We start from the raw sequence: 20,427 nt of genomic DNA on the forward strand, positions 1-20,427 counted from the left end.
AGTTCACGTTACTTTTTATTATTTTTGAACTCTTCACTCTTCATATTGTAATAAACACCACTCAACATGGAATTACTTGATGGCGGTTTAGCAACTGACCCCAGCCACTTTAATGTCCGCTGATATAGAAATTTTTGGTAAAAGAGTTAATAAGATTGAAAAGAGAGTAACTCAACAAAATACTGAAGCACCTATCACAAAGAAAAATTAGAAAAACTTCACTAGTAGCTACCACAAATCACATAACTTCTGCTTAACATCAAAATGATAGTACTAATAAATCTACTGGGATACACAAACTCGTCACCAAAATATTGAGCTTCGTACATTCCCTTGAGAAAGGTCGTTCGTCGCGGAATTGTACTGGCTTAATCATGTCTTCTATTGGCAGTGGGGTTTGTTTCTTATTCTTTAAAATTATTTCTTAGTATGACCTTACTGCATCTCAGTTCTCTCGAGGTGGAAATGTTTTCCAGATAGAGTATGCCTGTAAGGCGGTAGAAAATAGCGGGTAAGAAATGACGTTATGATTTTATCCATGCTTTTAGTACAGCCATTGCTATTCAAGGTAAAGACTGTGTAGTTTTTGCTGTGGAGAATATTGTCACATCAAAACTTTACGAGCCCGGTTGTGTTAAACGGATTTATAATATTGATGACCATATCGGGATGGTAATTTGTTAGGTGTAATGCACATAAATTCTAGGTGGTGATGGGATTTCAAACTGACGCTAAGGCAATCGTTGAGGCAGCCAGAGAAGAATGCGCAAATTATCGCAATAGCTTTGGAAGCCGTATACCTCTCTACGTATGCTTCCCGTTTGCTATATTTTCTGTAGTCTCTGACGGAACGACTAGCTATGTACATGCACGCTCATACACTTTATAGTGCGGTCAGACCATTCGGTGTATCAGTTTTGCTTGGTTCCTATGAAAACGATGGTCCTCATTTATTCGTGATAGAGCCTTCTGGGCTGTCTTATGTAAGTCTTTCCGCAAATATTGTATCGTAATTTTCTTGTGCATCGCTGTTTTAGTCTGAGGTATAGTAGTTACTTGAGTAATGTTATTATACAATGTTAGTATATTAACGTTAAGTCATTTGATATAACTTCATATTTGTGACAACAGTATTTACAGCGAATCTAATATATATTCATGTATTAGCATCAAATCATTTTTGAATACTATTTGACTAGTTCTATCCTCCGAACACAGTGAAGTAAATATAGTGTATTGTTTGCTACAACGCGGTGTAAACACAGAGTGAGTAATACAAAGCTCAGGAGTCAAATACTAGTTAAGAATAAATATGATGAGGCTCTTTTTCTTCAGTGTGACTATATTTGAGGTAATTTCTAATAAATGCTTATCAAATCCGTACTTTCGTCACTAGTTCTAAACAGCTTAACAGTTTTATTATGTAGTTTTCAAAAGTCCTATTGATCCTGATCGTCATTGCGAAATTCCGGTCATTCCATTTGAAGTTAATCTCATGTTTTGAAGTACATTCGTTTCTAAACTATTACTCACAAGATGCTTTCGATTTCTTTTATTTCCTCTCACTGCACTGTTGTCAGATGTGGCAATTTTGTCCGGTCGATACTCATGCTAGGTCTTACTTTGGTGTTGACTGGCCATTTCATTTGATTACTCCTCTCAAGAGGTCTATAATCGTCAGGTTGGGAAGCCCCCAAATAAAAGGATATATCAAAACTCGATTCTTCCTCTCAAGTTCAAGTTTGGGAATTAAATTATGATGTTGGACAGATTATTTATGAATTTTTAACCTCGGCACTTCAAACTAAGATCTCTAAGTAGTCTACTTGTCTGATACATGTATAATTTGCCAAATTCTTTTCCATGAACTTCAATTATTACTTCGGTATGACGTTGGTCATTATTCGTCAACTATTATTATTAACCTAAACGTTGTCATACAAAACATCTGATCACTCAGTAGATGCCCTAGTGGTTTCGCTTAAGTATAATAAATTTTGCTTTAGCTACTTATTATCAATACAATGAATTTTCCTTATTTTCTGGAATCGATTTATCATATAATATTATTGTGCATTGTTATCTTTACTTTCTTTACATGGAAGGCTTATTTCGGTTGTGCCATCGGAAAAGCCAAACAAAATGCAACAACTGAAATAGAGAAACTGAAGATGAACGACCTGTCCCCAGAAGAATTGATCAAGGAAGCAGCCAAAATGTAGGTCTTCATGACTTTCATATTCATGAAACCATTGAGTTTACTGGTACATTTACGCTCGTGTAATTGTTCGAAACATCTAAGTATTAGTAAATGTGCACCCAACAAACAAAGTCCACTCTGTTGGTAGTCAAGCAGAATGTAAAGTACGTCAATATATGTGACTCCAGAAGGTTTCTATGTTACTGACTTGTGCCTTTTGACTGTGTGACAGCCGCTCTAAAGGAAGTGTGTAGTACCAGCCTATATTTGTTTTTTGAGAGACCTTACCTACATATTCTGACCAAAAACTTGTCTTACTGTTTGAGATGGCGCACAGACTGTTCGCTAAATAATAATCAATAATAACGTATGATCACTTCAAATATATATCTAAAATACAATACGAAAGGGTTAAAGACTGACAAAAAGTAGAAAGGACCACTAAGTTTGTTTCGCTTTCTTTGACTAAAGAAGAGACGAACGTATGCAACTTTCAGATACAGAGATTAGAGTTTGTTTGCTCAAATCCGGTTATTTGTAGAAGACGAAATCAAAGCTCAGTTGAAAGACTTGAAAATACACAGCGAATTCTTTTATAGTTTTTGGTTTCATCGACATAGCGTACGGATTTCGTTCGACCCTTCCCTAGCCACGCATTTACAGCCGAAAAATAGGTAAAAACAGATAAATGATACTCGCAATTATCCCCAGATGAAAATATGGATAACTGACTACATTTCTGAATTATTGAAGTAATTAGAGATGGTGACATTAATTCGACAGCTGCCCATAGAAAGATGGACATGTCTACAGAGTTGGAAAGGGCTTACCGCAGGTTTTACTAATATCTGCCTATGGTACTATCCGTAACTATCACGGCGAGCTTCCTTAAGTCTTGCCGATTAATGTCACGAATAAGTTGTAAACGACCATAGGTCTTCTGATATTACTGCTATTATTTCCGGACTAGAACTGATGATGTGGTAAACCAATACAGTAATACCATGATTTACGTTTTAAACTAAAAGGGCACAGTGGTGACAAAAATTATCGAGGTCATTAATATCATTGAAATAAGTGGTAATGATTACACACTTTAACCTGTCTTATTGTGTTGAATCAGTCGTCGTAACGGTTTTCTGTTTTTGTAGAATTTATACCGTCCATGATGAAATCAAGGATAAAAATTTCGAACTGGATCTTAGTTGGGTTGGTGCAAGTAAGTTTATCGATCTGCTAATATAAACATACGCTTAGATACAAAGGGTATACATCAACCTGTTCCTCGCAAACTCTTTGATGAAGCGGAGACATTCGCCAAACAGGCTTTAGAAGAAGCTGATGATTTAGATGACGAAGTAGAATAAACTATGTACATGTATGCATTATTTTCTAAAAATGTTTTTTGAACCACATCTCTTAAATTCTATGGCGTCTCTCAAGCGTAGATTTTCAAACCAATCTTTTTTGAGACATTTATCTTTTCTGATATGGTTGTTGGCATTACACCAAGCGTTCCCAGGGATTGGTGGATAGGCATACAACGTTTGATGCTTTCTTTTGGATGCTGACGTATTACTATCGCACCAAGGATTTCGTCTCCCCATTACCGTCCATGTCCCAGCTATCCGGGGATTGGAGTGTCCCATCAATTAGGGAATAAGTATTTCAGAAGGGGTTTTAGGGAGATTTTAGTAATTTTATAGTTGAATTCACGAGTCAATTGAAGCTAGACCACCATGAAAGCATTAGACGGCCGTTTCATCGTATTGTGGGGCTCCTCAGCAGTGCGCATCCACGATCCTGCCTCGCGAGATTCAAACCCAGGACCTGCCAGTCGCGCACACAAGCGCTTAACCTCTAGACCACTGAGTCGACATCCAACGCTGGCAGTGTCCAACTACAACCAATCCACGAAATTGAGCAACTGTCCAGCGTTCCATTCAATACTAATCTGTCTGTAAAACACTTTATCCGATTAATATTATCGTAACAAGTTTTTGAAGCATTGTTGATGTAGGTTCTCAACTCTCACCCATTTAGCATGATATAAAACAACCAATATTCGTTGTAACAAGTGTATTTACTCAAGATCGCATTGATTGTTGTGTTGTGAATGAATATACAGTCATAAAATATATCAAAAGTTTACAGAAATAACCAAAATCAAGATCACTTTAGATACTCATTATCCAGAAGGTACTCCTGGAGCATCGGGGCCAGCGGTAAACTCTTAATGAGCTCATTTACAGGTTGTTTAGGGAAAGAACGATGTTGCGTGGAACGTCTGAGACAAGTGCGTATTGTAACTTTAGACCATAGTGAGAGACGTTTCGGCTCAGACAACCAATTACTCAGCCAGTCATTCACTATATTATTCAAATAACTAGAATGGTCGCAACCCATTTGCCTCAATGACAGTATCTCGGTTATATTTCTAGGTACTTTGGTATATCGACTAGACTCAACATAACATGCAATTAAAATATTGAACAGCTTGATTTTGTAACCAGTTGATATTGAACGTGGCCAGTCTTGAATATTGCTTAGGAATTTCAGACCTAATTTAGCGGAGAAGTTTACAATTAGATTTAATAAAGAATATTGATGAAGCACATGAACTGTAGCAGTCATCAATACATTGGAATTAATTTTCGAGCAATTACTATTACATTCAATATCATCATCAGATATCAATGGTAAGAAATGCTGGCAAACAATAGACATAAAAATTTCATGTCCAGGAATATTGTTCGACGCTGGAAAGTAAGAAAGGAGGTAAATTAATTTTTCATGATTCCCTGGAGGAAGTGGTTGTAATAATTGGCATTCGCAATAAGCATGATTTAAAAATTTGTCCATAGACCTTTGAGTATCATTTATGGAACACAGTTTTAAATTAGTATACAATACAGCACGTGAAATAGCAAAAGTGAATATATTATGCCAAAAGAAATCAAAGACAGATTTTGACTGCCTTATACTGTGTAATTCCAGAAGTGTTCCTAGGTTATATTCATGCTCATTAAATTTCGCCTTGGTGCAAACTTCACGCCACCAATCGATCCAATCTGGATGTGGGAAACGTAAGGCTAAGACAGCGAAATATAGTACAAGCGGTAGCAAACACCTGTCGGAAACTGTATTTTTTGGACTCCTATCGATATCCGCTAAATTCCAAATCAATTGTTTTTGGATGTCCGGTCGTTCAATACAAATCTTTGGAAATCCCCATTGAGACAGAACTTGCAACCAAGTTCTAGCAGATGATGGGGGTGTGTATAATCCTAATTTTTGCAATTGATAAATACAACCGAAATTTTGATTAAATGGAACGACTTTTCCTAAAAAGTAGGATGAAATACGCATTAAACAGAGAGATACTTCTTCTTGATGAATAGACCAACGATCCACAGCATCTGACCCCAAGTAAATCAAAAATTCTTCAATCCCTATTATTGATGGTTCTTTCTACATATCAATAATAAATAACAAATAAAGCAATAATTCATTTAAATTTACATAACGATTGCAATTAAATTATACAATATGCTTGAAGACTTTATAAATCTATTTGTATTGAACTTCATAATTGTTTCATTTGGAAAGAACACTGTACTTAATGTTGTCGACTCAATATTGTTTTCTTGTTTTATGTATTCTCTTTCCTATTATATCAGTACCCAATAAAGTACTGTTTAATAGTTTGAATCTCGGTTTTCAAAGAGTAAGTATCATCTTTGTATTTTATTTAGGCCTAATATTATTGGCTGGTAACACAAACAGGAGGCGTACTTGACAGTGTATGTTGCGCAAATCAGCTTAAATAAATCCTTAAAATGGACCGAGCTTGTAACTTAATAACTGTGCAAGAGCTTACTCATACTCAAAAAGAAAACAGGTCCGAAATACAGGGGTAATGTAACCACAGAATATTGCTATTGGAATGAAAGTTAATTAACGTTATCCTATGCAGAGTTAGTGTTCCAATTAGGCAAGTTGTTGGTCCTTTGTGACTAGAATCTGTCAAAACTATCCTACTGTAAACGTCTACGAGCGTCTAGAGATGAATAAATGAAAAGTGACCATCAAAACAGCGAGGTCCAGCAATTACTGACAATAATTTGGCAATGCATAAAAATTAGATCAATTAATGAGACTTACTTCGAGAACAATGGCACAGATTTCCTCAAATTCACTTAGCATGTATGGGACAGCATGAGCCTTTAGGAGCTTAAAATAAGCTAAAGATATTGAAAGGTCAGTATGCAATGCTAAAATCCAATAGCGATCCCGGCGTAAACGAAAAAAATTTATGTCCAGTGCATCCAGGACGTTAGCAGTTAACTAACATGGTTTCGATATGTTGTAGTATAATATGAACACACCTTCACGTTATCCTGACTTAAAGCAGCCACCAGAGGAGGCACATCATCCATACACCGATAATCTGTTTCTGCTCCTGCACTTATTAGTAGGTTAAATGACTCATAGTCACTTTTCTCAATGGAAATGGTAAGAGCATCTTTACCCTTTGAAAAATGCTTTTAGTTTACTAACTTACCATAAAATTTTTACGTCGAACTTCCGTTGCGCAGTCAAGATCCTTGCGAGCTTGTAGAGCAGAGATGCATATTTTAACACACTCCCATGAACCGGACATAGCAGCAAAATGAAGTGGCATATTACCCTGTTAAATAAAGACGAATTTCCCGACTTACATCAAAGTCAGGGAGATTAGCCAAACCTGGATCCCCAGATAAAATTTGGAGTAACATAGTGGGATCCCCAGATAGTGCTACTCTGAAAATAGTATGTGCGAATTCCATTATTACAAGAGCATGCTCATTGTTTGACGGATTACATTGAATGACTAAAGATAAGTTTTGAATTTATAAATTGAGGATTTCATCACAAAATGAATCTGAATAAAACAAAGTAAAAAGAAATATAAGTACATACATTTTATGGAAGCATCTCAAGGATCACCAGTCAATGCTTAGAATCTGTGTTTAGGAATAACTGATTGTACTTACAGATGGCGATGTTCGAAATCTGTTAGCTTGGGGACCTCAACTGTCATATATACTGTCAAAAGCATAATTTCTAGAATTTTAATGTAGCTCAGTATCCAATGTACTTGACTTTGAACAACAAGTGTGTCAAACTGGATTAAAAAATGCAACTCATTGGTCAGAGATCGAGTGTCTTTTAATCATAAAGCCCACCAGCAGAGATAAGTTACATTTCCAACCTAACCTTCTTATGGCTTAATATACGCAACTCATGCACGAACATAATACGAGATAATTACGACATGAGGTTAAAAGGCAAAATGAAGGATATGAAAATGTGGATCTAGAACGGAAAAGCAGATTGTTTCACTCTAGCTGCCATTGTTTTTGACGTAAATAACAGTAGATGAGTCGTCCAATTTATGGAAGTTATATGAACTTGGTATTAAGTGTTAACACAACAAAACTTTAAAGTCGCCTAGTTAAAAGATTCGACCCTTTCAAGCCGTCTGTGCCTATTACAGAAACCACTGGACATCAAGCACGACAGCTTCTAAATCAAAAAAGCCTTTGTTAATACACTTCGCCCTCTTCAGAAAGCTGACCCCTCCATCTTGGTATACATAGTTTACGTATTTCGCGTTTCCCGTGCGTAAGCAATCATACGGCAGCAGCGAGGCTCACAAGGTTTTCCCGAAAAGACTAGGACCCAGGCGTAGCATATCAGCGGGTGTACATACTCGTTTTCAAATGCGAACCAACCGATTCTAGTGACAAGGTGACTCACACCCTTTACTCAAGCACTAAAACTGTTCTTGGCCATACCTGTTTTGGGATTTCGTAACATACTGCTGACCAAACCCAGGGTTGATAAGGTCGCTCCGGAAAACTAGTTTATCTTTACAGAATAAGTTGAGATTTTTAACCATAGAAAAACCACACATTTCTTCCGTCTTACTACTGAAAACATTGTATTTTAAATCTAGTTATTAAAGGCTATCCTAGCACGAATTTCCAGCCTGAGTTGAATAGCAAAGCGATCGATATTTCTATAGAGGTGACCATTTCAGACATTGTTTTGCTCATGAGATCATGAAGACTGTTGGAGATGCTGTATACTTTTGCATACCAGGTGCATAATAGTCTCGGTTGTGAGCATATTAAAGGCGAGCAGAGCGCAATTTCTGATTTCAATATAGGTCTGTGCTTGATATTTTAGACTGGTAGATGGTCATATTTGAGATACAACTCAACTTCAATGGTATCGATATCATTGTCCCGTATATTTACCTCCTTACTTGACCTCGAAACGTGTATTAAAGCGAAAAGTAGACAATGTGATGTGTATTCAGGCAAAAAGTGGATAGTTCGGTATATAGTTATGCGATCGAAAAGCAGACAATTCAGCGAGATTTAAATTTGAGCGATTTAAAGAGCAAAGTGCATTACTTCCACCGCATAAGCGAAAAAGCAAATATTTTGGCGTGTTTCCCCATTATTTTATAACGCAGTGCGCACAGTGCCTTTGATTGCAGTATGACTCAACTCAAATGCCCGGGAGAACCTCGGTCTATATAAGTTGTCTCTTAAAGTAAAGGCTGTTTAATTCGTTAGATATTTTGTGTCATTGACACTGACACGAGGGTGAATCAACCCTACCAGATATCTAGTTGAGTATACATATATGCATACTCTGCTCACATCTCGTACGAGATGTGATATTATATATATAACGTTATATTATATAACGAGGTGTAAGCAGACAGTTGAATGAGACAGAAATCCAAACATACAACAGTTTTATTTGTGTACAACTGAAACAGACAGAAAGTTCTCATATCACACTAGCTAAGAAACTGAAACGCCGCGGTTCATATGAAGGTTAAACAGTGAAGGTTGAATCAAACATTTTTGTGATAAGCCAGATTTTCCGTTTCAATGAACACTTTCATCTCAGGGTATCAAGGCTTCTGAAGTCAGCATCTATCACATTACTCAGCAAACGAATATTTGATTTCAGTATTCAGATTCGTAAGTCAGAATATAAATCATTGGAGAGAAATGTTAGTTTCAGTTTCGGTTTCAGTTTGGAAAGGACAGGAGGCTTGATGGCCTGTGTTAGTCCTGGCAATGATGGTCTCTCAGCTGATCCAACTTTCTTTTGAAGAAGTCGACGGATGGAGCCTCAACCACGTGCTGAGGTAATGAATTCAACTCGTTGATGATTCGATGGGAAAGTCGGTAGTCAGCTGACAAGTAATTCGTTCTGGGCTTGTGAACTTTTTTGGAGTGTCCTCGTAGATTTTCTGTTTTGGAAGACAAGAAAAATGAGGGCATATCAGGTGCAAATTTATCACTAAGCAATTTGAAAACTGTAATCAAGTCGCCTCTGATTCTTCTATATGACAGCGGGAATAGGTTTAGCTTGGTCAGTCTAGTACCATACGGGAGCTTCGCTATTCCGGGAATCAGCCTAGTTGCTGTTCTCTGAACCCTTTCCAAGAGTTCGCTGTCTTTTTTAGGCAGGGGCTAGCTGCTTGTATGCAGTACTCAAGTTTAGGACGTACGAACACCATATACAAAGTCAGAAACGTTTTAGCGTCGAGATGACTAAAAGCCCTGCGTATGGACCATAAAGTTCTAGAACCTTTGGCAGCTATTGCACGGCAGTGTGCAGTAGTCTTTAAGTCTTGACTAACGATGACGCCTAAGCCATTGTGTGCCTGGACAATAGGTAGCTCAGTGTTATTCTACGTGTATGTATCTGTACCCAGGTGGCCAATATGCATCACAATACACTTGGAAGTATTTATCGGCAATTGCCAGGTTTGGGACCATTCAGATAATCTCTCCAGGTCATTTTGGAGTTCTAAGCTATCGCCCTTGCTTAAGAGAAATAAATAAGCTTTTTAATCAACAAATAGAAATGAGAAGTAATAACACGTAATTAACCGACTTTAACTGAGAAAAACTCGTCAGGTATAAGACAAGCTCAAGAATGTCTCCGTCACTGGTTGTGGTTAAACGTCATTCCAGATGAAACGTAGTAAACATGGATAACATCCCTGATAGTCGTGTCGCCTTTCCCAGTTTTCCATCCAAGGCACAGTAGTCAGCTGAAATGGTGCTTGAAATATGGTCGAGCAGGCTCGCTGTCCGTTGAGTGTTTCCGTGGTAGATTGAGTAGTTAGCTTCAGGTAAAGATTTGTCTGGGTGACATCTGGTAAGTTGCACCCCGAACATTATGTAGTCACTTGTTGTTCTCTTCTAATCCAGCGGGAAGTGTCTGATGACGTATGGTCGTACTTTAAATGACTTATTTATTGAACGTATAACCCTATTTGTTCCCCATACTTGATCTTGTTCCAGAAAAGTTATATCATTTTTGAGAAGAGCTAACAGTATTGTGGGTTATCAGACATCGGAAGATGTAGACCTTCTAAAATAACTAGATAGCATCCCACATGGTATTCAGACGAAATAGAGAACTCATTATTCCTTGGTTTATTCTCTGGGATGACTCTTGCTAGTATCCAAACTTTCTGTCAACAAAAGATATGGGTAACGATCCGTTGTGTTAAACATGTCACAAGCACTCGGAGTTTGACGCATTAACCAGTAACACCTTTATAGTCGAAGTTTGCCAACCCAGTCAAATCAGAATTCAGGAATGAAGGAGTTCGAAAATATATTTTAATAATAATAATAGTTTATTCTCAAATAACGCTATCAGTATGCCAAAGGAATGTTTGATCTAATTTGGTTAGTTGCTGAAAGGAGTATGTATCACGGCTTACCCACTCGTGATCTAGTGCGGATGAATGAACAAGCACCTTCAAGTATGTGAGTCCAGTAAAATCAATGTGATCATCAGCAAATGTCGAAGACTTGCGGAGCTATTGATTTTGGAGACTTATTTACTGTTACAGTGTCTTTTTTCCATTGCCATTAAGCTTTTTCGAAATTCTTTTTGAATCACCTCCACATATGATACATTTGCACTGTTTACTGGGATCCTTCAAGTAGAAAAACTAATGAAATAAGTTTCTGGAGAGACAATCTATGGCTACTATGGGTATTGTTGCTCTTCAAGACATTTTAATCCGCTAGTTTGAACTCACTTAATTGACTTTGGTATACGGTTATTAAACCAGAATTGGAGTCAATGTGTGAGCTGTGGGGCATTATGTCCAGTGCCTTGACAAGGTCCTGAAGTAATGCACGTATGGGGGATTCCGTAAAACTGTAGAAGTGTTCCACAAAGATAAGGCCTTTATGATGCAAGATCTGTATTTTTAATTGATGATGTTGACGATGATGATGAGGAGGAATAATTCGTGTAAGGTAACTTCGAAAAACAATAAAATATTTTAGGAGTGGCACTATAAAAATAGATTTAAGTGCAGAACCAGAAAAAGTATATCTAAACACAACTTGGAAGAGTTGCATACTGGGTATAGTTTAAGGATACTAACTGACCGGTTTCGTGGGACATAGCTTACGTGTATTATATCTTCTCCTAACGGATTTACTCACTACAGTTTACACTCGACTTTCTTAACCAGAAGCCCCTGTTCAAAGACTCCCGATATATTCGCGGGGTTCATGTGACTTCCCTGTTTTTACGAAAGAGAGTAAGGTCATAACATCAAGGATTTATTATCTATTGATCGTTGTGTTAAGCCAAACTTAGGTAAATTCAGCTAACTTCTCTCGTCTCCTGAACTTGACGGCCACCAGCCAAGGTGAGCTGATGGTCGTGATGCTAGACGGATAAAAAAATTTGGATCGCACTGATATGTTATCTGGTCCACATCCAGGCGGCGCGACGACAACTATTGTTGCCCATTGTGTTAATGTGCTTGAAACTATGCCTCTGGTTTCTTGAGCAGAAGACTTCTCATTAGTTTGTAGTGACCTACTTTATGAAGAGAACACGATTGCTATAACCAACTGTACCAGTGAATATTTTACTGCACCTGTTTGTTTAAGTGTGCCATAAAGACACTTTTCCGTTGCTCGTGATCTTGCACGAACTCTCGTACGCTGAATAGTTCCGCTTGTAAACTTTGGTACGATTTCGGTATTATTTCGATACGAGATCGCCAACAAGTGCAACCTACAACGGCCTTCTGATATTTGGCCCTCGGAGCGGTCTAACCTAGTAACTGGCATGTGGTTTGACTGTAGTGAGGATCAAAGTCAAACGCGAGTTCGTTGCTACTACAAGTTTACCAACTGTTGTGCACGTTCTGTGCTGTAAAATGATTAAGTAAATTGTTTTAACTGAAAATTGGTTAATTGAGACAGGTAAAAATGCCATATGATGTTTTGTTCCAAAATTTATAGTAGTGATCGCAGAGTTTGTCAGTGAGGACGTTTTGACAACTACTGAAGATATTGTGACAAACAAAATTCCAATTTTCCGTCTGAATGCAGAGCTAACAAACCAGATTTTATTCGATTAGGCCAAACTAGGTTTTTTTACAAATAGAGTACAAAGCCTTTTGTATCGTACTAAATTGTTTCAAAAAACTATGTTTATAATTTAGTTTGTTCTTATTTGACAAAGAAAATAAAAGTTACAAAATACCTCAAACGGTGCAGCCTGTGCTACTCAGTCAAAGATTTTTCTAGCACGAAGTAACATGCTTAACGTCAAAAAGGATAAATAATAAATAAGAATTCGATACATGGGAATCAACAAAATGTCTTCAACAAGATGGGATTAGACATCTTACTTCAAGGACTTCAGTAATCCTTCTAAGAAGACAGTAGAATGTTAACAATCATCAAGTAACATTCAGTTTAGTCGTACACGACCTTATTTACAATAGTTTAGTCTTGAACAAAGGTAAATAATAAAAGTTTAAACAAATGGGCCTGAGGAACATGAAGCATGATCAAAAGTGCTGGTTGAAGTTTACCATGCAAAACAGAGCAGAAAAAAAGAAATAACGAAGTTTTTTTCCAAAAACATTCTGGACAGGTTTCCAACCTACTCCTTCTGTTACGGACAGACAATGGATAATTAAAACCATAAAGTATCCTAGACTATTTACTTTCATGCTATATATCATCTGAGTAACTTAAATTAGTTAACCTCATAAAAAAAGCTGGTAGAAGCAATCATAAAACTATTATTATTATTATCAGTAGTAGTAATAGTAGAAGTTGAATTCGGTAATTCTCAGAACTCTTCATATCGTACTCTGGTAGCTACCAATAGATCTGTATTCGATTCATAAAGAACTCCGTAAACACAAACAGAGTTATACTATTTGGAGTTCGTAAAAAACATGGGAGGATGTTCAAATATATAATTATTACACATCAACATCAGAAAAGTATGAATTCCCTTGTCATTAATTCATTATTTACTGATGTTTCACAGACAAAAACCGTATCCTTTTACAATAATATTCACTTATGTAGAGAAATCATTATTAGGATGGGTCTTCAACCTACAGTTTGAGTTTTGTATTGTAATCCAGTGGCTAAAGTATGTTGAGAAGTTGACAAATATCATGGCAGACTCAGTCAGTCAGCCACAGCGTAGGACCAGGCACATATATGCACCGGTCCAAGTTGCCATACCTCATTAGCACAACAAGATGAACACCGAATTCATAAAAGTAGTTAATTTAGTGGTGTTAATATATAAAAGAAAGGTTGTATATAAGGAAGAAAGACAGATATGAAGCAATTTTAATCTCAAGTGTATAGGAAGATGAATAGTGTATACACCTGCACCACTGTTATCGATTCTGAGCCATGTCACACAGAGTCTCCAACCATTGGTTACGATAGTCACGCGGACCCCAACCAGGTAGTCTGCATCTACCAACATGGCTTAGACTAGAAGTTCGTGATTTCAAGCACTGATGCCATGTTTTGGTTTGGCCGCCCATACTAGTCAGCTTAGCACGTTGCGGTGATCGGTGTTCAGGTATACGTAACACGTGGCCCAATCATCTCAGTCGATAAAGATTCATGACCTCATCAACTGATTTTACCATCATTCCCTAATACCCTGTGTCTAACCTCACAATTACTTACCCGGTGATCCCAGCAGATGAGAGCAATATTTCTAAGACATCTGTGCTCAAATACTAGTAACTTACGAGCGACTTCTACTCTAAATGGCCTTGTTTCACAGCCGCAAAGTAGAAAAGAGCGAACTGCTGCGCAGTATACTCGTCCCTTAATTGATAGACGGATATCTCGTCTTCGCCATAGGTGACATAAGTTGGCAAAAACTAAACGAGCTTTTTGAATCCGTGCTGAGATTTCGTCAGACACCAACCCATTAGGGCTGATCAGACTTCCAAGATAAGTGAAGTTGTCGAAGCATTCGACTACTTCGCTCCCTATCCTTAGTTCAGGTGTTGACGCAGGCCAGTCCTGGAGTAACAAATTACATTTAAAGGGGGAGAAACGCATTTCAAATATCCTTGCATTGTTACTCAGTGCTACCAAAACACTGCATTTTGTCAGCATCTTCACCAAACAGGACTATGTCATCTGCGTATTCTAAGTCGATAAGTAAACCTCCTGGTAGAAGATCAATTCCTGAAAATCCAGTCGAAGAGAGTGTTATTTCCAGCAATAGGTCTATAATGAAGTTAAACGAAAATGGGGATAGTGGACATCCTTATCGGAGACCACTTGAGGTTGTAGAATCAGATGACAGTTTGCCATAAGCTCTCACTCGACTGGTAGTGTTCGAGTAAAGAGCCTTCACAAGGTTTATGTACTTCTCAGGTACACCTTTTAATGACAGACACTGCCATAGAACCTCTCGGTCTACAGAGTCAAATGCTGCTTTCAAGTCAAGAAAAACTACCATTGTCGGACGCCGATAAACATGTCTGTGCTCTAAAACCTGACGAATAGTGAATATGTAGGCGATGCAGCCATGACTGGTCTGAAGCCAGCCTGATTTTCTCGTGTTTGGAGTTCACGAGTCTTAGTTAGGCACCCGATAATTATTGAGGCTAGTATTTTAGATGCTATATTACTCAAGCTCATCCATCTATGGTTATCACAGAATGATTTTGACTCCTTCTTATATATTGGAACAATAAGTGATTGTGATCAGTCAGACGGGATTACGTCGAACTCCCAGATTTTAGCTAAAATATTAGTCAACCTGATCACTAAAATTGGACCATCATACTTAAATACCTCTGGAACCAATTCATCTGGACCAGCTGCTCTTCCTCGTTTCAAATTAGCTATAACCTTTTGAACTTCAGGTAGAGTCGGGGGACCTACTTTAATGTTCCATTCAGACTGCTTGGGAATGGTGGGCAACTGTCGAGTAGCTAGAGGATATCCAAACTTTCCTCTAAAGTGTTGCGTTCATCGTTCTAAACGTCTGGGCTGAAAGCAGATGAGAGGCTCATCTTTTTCCGAGATTGTCTCACTTACACTTGACTTCCTAATTCTGATTTCTTCCATTAGTCTGAAGAGTTGTCTGGTGTTGCCTACAGCCGCTACCATTTCCATTTCTTCTGCTTTCGTTGCCCATCACTGCACTTAAACTTTTCGTAGACTTTAGATTAATCGAGGTCTGATTTCTCTTCACTCTTCATCGTGTTCAGAGCCTGATGGGATGAGTTTACGAGAATCCATCAGTGAAATAGACTTAGAAGAAATCCACTGGTTTTTTGGAGCCCCATGGTTTAAATAACTAATAGATGTTACTGCTGTTTCCACAGCTGTTCGTATGTCTTTCCAAGAAGCATCTGGGTCAGTCTCGTTTACAGAACTGCCTAGATGTGAACTCAGTTGTTCCTGGAATTTACATTTGGATTTCTCGTCCTCCAGTTCAATCCTAATGGGTCTTCTTAGTGTACTTTTCCTGCGTCCATTGAGGCGCAGACAAATGCGCGCTCGTATTAAAGCGTGATCAGAGTCTAAACAAGCATTCCAATACGAGCGACAATCTTCTATTGAGCCTCTCCAACGATGATTGATGACAATATGGTCTATTTGAGTCCATCGTTGGTTTGGTGAAGGTGGTCGCCATGTTAGACGATGTCTCTCCTTATGCTTAAAATTAGTGTTTGCTAAAAATAAACGATTGTCTGAGCATAGTTGCAACAGACGATCACCATTATCGGTTCGTTGAGCCGGAATACTAAAACACCCACCTAAATGTCTTTCTGTTTGATTTAAGCTGCCTACCTGGGCATTAAAGTCACCCGCTACGACTACTATGTCTGAGCGCTTAGCTTTCTGAAGAAGCTCAGAGAGCTTTCTGTAAAAGTCATCTTTCACTTCGTCATGGCTGCAGTCAGTGGGAGCGTAGGCAGAAACGACGAAAAGGCAACGACGTGTGTCCTTATCCTTCCGAGTTCTCACGGAGCCATCTAGCCGGACAGCACACAGGCGACTGTTTACGAGGATCCATTCTACTAGTGTTCGTTCTGCCCTTGTACTTAGTGCTATGCCTACACCTGCAAGTCCACGAGAACTAGCCATCGAATGGCCAGATACACGAAGTGTGTATCTCGTCAGCTCTCTGTTTTGGCGAGGTGAGGTCAAGTGAATGACCACACTGGGATCTTGTATGCGTGTTTCGGAGATACAGCATACATCGATGGTACGAGATTCTAGGGTCTTAGCCAAGGAGGCCTGTTGACCGATTTGACTTAGGGTACGTACATTGAAGGCTCCAATGTGTAGTTTGGAGCGAGGTTTTAGTAGACCTGGGACAGTATTTCGCGCACTAGAATCGTTGGCCATGGTGAAACTTGAGGAGGAGACCGAAAGAGGAAGTTTAGTGTTGAAAGTTGAGGTAGAAGGAATAGTGGGAAGTGAAGAAGGAGAGTGATTATGAATACAGTGGTTTGAGTGCTGTTAGAGGTATGAGGGCAGTTATCACTTCTCGGTTGCCAAAACCGTGGAAGGGTTCTTTTAGAAGTACATGAAAGGAAAATTGGATTAGAAGTTGTCTTAATGACCTGAGTGCGTGACCTCAGTGTCCAAAGGAACAACTGCTTGAGGTCGGTCACATACGACTTTTTTGTGGGTAATTTTTGTGTTAGCTCCGTACTTGTTGGGACTTTACCCTCGCAGACGGATATCCGTGGGATAAGGCGAGGTGTGCATTTTTAGGGTCGACCTTTTCTAACTTACCCCTCCGTGTGGGAAGGCAACATCGCTGATATACTGGTTGTCTGAAGGAAACACCTTACTTCCGTCACACCTCTGTACAGTCAGCAGTACGACTTCGCCTTCGGACCTTGGGTTTGCTGCTTTCAGTCTTACCGCCCTTCAGTCGACCTGTCTGGCATGGTAGGACCTTGAGGAACGATTTTTCTAACCAGTATAGCTGGATCGGTTCATCACGACAGGCAAGTTCAACTACTACTACATCAAGGTAGCAGCAACGGCCATGCCATGGTAGACTATTTTTTAAGTTTAATAAAAGAACATGAATGATACTTTAGTTACCTGTGATAGCAAATGTATTTTGAACGACATTAAATAGCAGCCACATTCACTATTAAGATGGAAAGAGGACAAAATCTCCAATTTTTTGTTAAGCAGGAAAGGTTAATAAATCGTTGAAATTTACTTACAGCAAGTTTGCATTGGTAAACCAACGGACGAACTTCGGTAACCTGGTTTCCAATAATGTTACAAAAAAATCAATTACTTTTCCCCGCAAGGGAATGTAGCTGACGAACATGCAATCTTTCTATAAATCTCTTGATTGAAAGTGAGTTTCACCAAGGACTCAAGGATGAAAATATGATCCCTGACCTACTGGGTAAAATCTGTTGATTAAATTAAATAAATTGTTTTGTACAGATTCCATCAATTTTACCGTTGACTCAGCTGGTAACGTCGTAAAGAGAAATGTATATAACATCCACAAGAGGCTGTTTCAACATCAAAACTAATTCTTCCCTGGTTATAACCATTTTCTAGTAGCCGATTATTTCATGCTAAACTTAACCATACCTAATGTTACTAAGGGGATACTTAAACAAAACACTTTTTTAGTTAACGAATAAGTTTATTAACGAAGTAAACAAATGACACAAAATCGTTTTACATCTTCTGTGGTCCTATAGGTGCAGTACTTTGACACTTTGCAACACCAGTTTTCCACAATTCCTTAATAGGTACAAGGTCTGAACTTTTATATTTTGTGTACTGCTGATCATCAACTTCAAGATTGTTTGATCTAAACGGACCACTTGACCATTCATCATGATCATGGTTACCTTGTAATCCCGACGCTTTTTTAGAAGAAAAATGAACAATTGTGTTTTGAAAATATTTTAACTTTAATTCGTGTTCTTGAACTTTATACCTGTAAGTTAATAAAATGTTACAGAATAAAAAGTGAAAATTCAGAAGAACACATGACCAGTAGTTTTTGAAACTAGTGAAGTAAATTAATAGCTTTAAATATCGTTAACTATGTCTTAATATTTTCCTTCGGTTACAACTGTTTGATACGTACTGTATTTCATCCACAGGTCTTGTGTTTATTATCTAATAACCGGTAATGTTTTCTTTATATATCTAGCACTTATAACAAGTTTAGTATATATTTAATGAATTACAACCATCTAACTGACGGTATAGGCTCAAAGTACGAAATAAGATTAGTAAAACATATATATTCCCTTGAAAAAGCTTGGACCAGATTGCCAGGCGAAACGTTGGATTTACTTCAAATTCATTTGCGTGAGATTTTACAAATATATTATTCCTATTTAATGTGTCTTACATCAACTTGGCGCACAAATACTATGAAACTATTCGCTTTAGTTTAGACGAAAGCTCTTATATATAATCATTATGAAATTAAATTTATTTACCAATAAATTTGCTGGGAGTACCTCACAGAAGAAAATTCATTTCAGTAGATCCTGCTTAATTTCTAATTGTCAAATGTTGATTCTACATAAGTTAGCATAATATGTACCTATAATATATTCATCAGAACATACTACTAACAAAGAGTTTTAAGAGAATAACACTTAGCTTATTTTACTTTATAATGAATTAGCATCATTCAAATATCTTTTTACTATACCGTATAGTTCTCAGCTGTTTACCAGCACCTAATTAACCAAGTAAGAATGAGCAGACATCGACTATGAACAGTTTACTAAAAACGGTTACATTGTATGTACACTTATCAGATTGACTTATATGATGTGTAAAATATGCTCAGTACCATGTTGATATATTTTAACATACATCACAGTACTCAGATAATCAGTAAGCTGGACAAAGTAAATCCTTAATTGAATTACCTAAAACTGTTGTTAATGTTATAAATATATTAAATTTACTTTATATGAAGATTTTTCAGGAGAAACCATCTTATTCGTTGCCCATTATTTTTGAAGTTTCTATTCATATTAACCATTTGAATATCGTTGCCCTTTGATCTCTAAGCAGAAATCAACTGTGAAAGGAATTTCATAAAAGTTTTGAATATTTAACTAGTCTCAACCTCATTACATTCTTACAGTCAAATTAATGCTCATATAATGTCTGTATATTCTAACTAATATATGAGTTACAGGATGCTAGTTATTCGACGTATATGATTAACTGATGAAAAAGGGATTGATCATTTTGTCTTATGCAAAGCTGCTTATTTCTGTGGTGACTGCTCTTGAATTTTCTAGAACTAATCTTTAATTGTAAGATCTTAGATTATATGAATAAATAGTTTTTGAATAACACCACCCAAAGTTTGTGAAAACTTTATAAAACGATTCATTTGGTGATATAATATTCACCGAACTCATTGTTTATCATTGTAATGTTGTAGAAATGTAGAAAAATGAATATATCATGCAAAGTTGCCTTCTCTTTAGGGATTTTCTCAGTCATTCAGCTACAAATTAGGACCAGACACATATATTCATCGGTCCAAGTTGTCACACCTCACTAGCACAACAACATGAATACCAAATTCATAGAAGTAGTTACTTCGATGGCAGTAATACATAAAAGAAAGATTTCATATAAGGGTATGATGCAGGGAAAAGAATTAGTTTGTAGAAAGGAAGGTATAGGATAATTTCAGTCTTACGGTTTAAGGGAAGACAGAGGATGTATACACCTAAACCATTGTGATCGATTCTGATCCATGTCACACGGAGTCTACAACCAATGGTTACGATAGTCATGCAAACCCCAACCAAGTAGTTTGCATGTACCAACATG

General features: G+C 37.6%; 2 protein-coding genes across 2 annotated transcripts; one reads left to right on the plus strand and one right to left on the minus strand.

Moving 5' to 3' along the window:
• The first annotated feature begins 336 nt into the window (after nt 1–336).
• On the plus strand, nt 337–3,614 carry Smp_092280 (proteasome subunit alpha 3 (T01 family)). The gene is made up of 8 exons (XM_018796503.1): nt 337–395; nt 429–511; nt 549–672; nt 707–808; nt 840–983; nt 2,106–2,218; nt 3,352–3,419; nt 3,458–3,614. Exons 1-8 carry the CDS (start codon nt 375–377, stop codon nt 3,565–3,567), a joined length of 765 nt encoding a protein of 254 aa, XP_018651638.1. The 5' UTR covers nt 337–374; the 3' UTR covers nt 3,568–3,614.
• A 652-nt stretch (nt 3,615–4,266) lies between these two features.
• On the minus strand, nt 4,267–19,618 carry Smp_172560 (hypothetical protein; the record flags this gene model as incomplete). Its single annotated transcript, XM_018796504.1, has 7 exons — nt 4,267–5,671; nt 6,365–6,547; nt 6,589–6,732; nt 6,765–6,890; nt 6,922–7,003; nt 18,287–18,547; nt 19,542–19,618. 7 exons carry the CDS (start codon nt 19,616–19,618, stop codon nt 4,373–4,375), a joined length of 2,172 nt encoding a protein of 723 aa, XP_018651639.1. The 3' UTR covers nt 4,267–4,372.
• Between the last annotated feature and the right edge of the window lie 809 nt (nt 19,619–20,427).

This window comes from Schistosoma mansoni, chromosome 4 (assembly GCF_000237925.1).
Source record: "Schistosoma mansoni strain Puerto Rico chromosome 4, complete genome".
Lineage (NCBI taxonomy): Eukaryota > Metazoa > Platyhelminthes > Trematoda > Strigeidida > Schistosomatidae > Schistosoma > Schistosoma mansoni.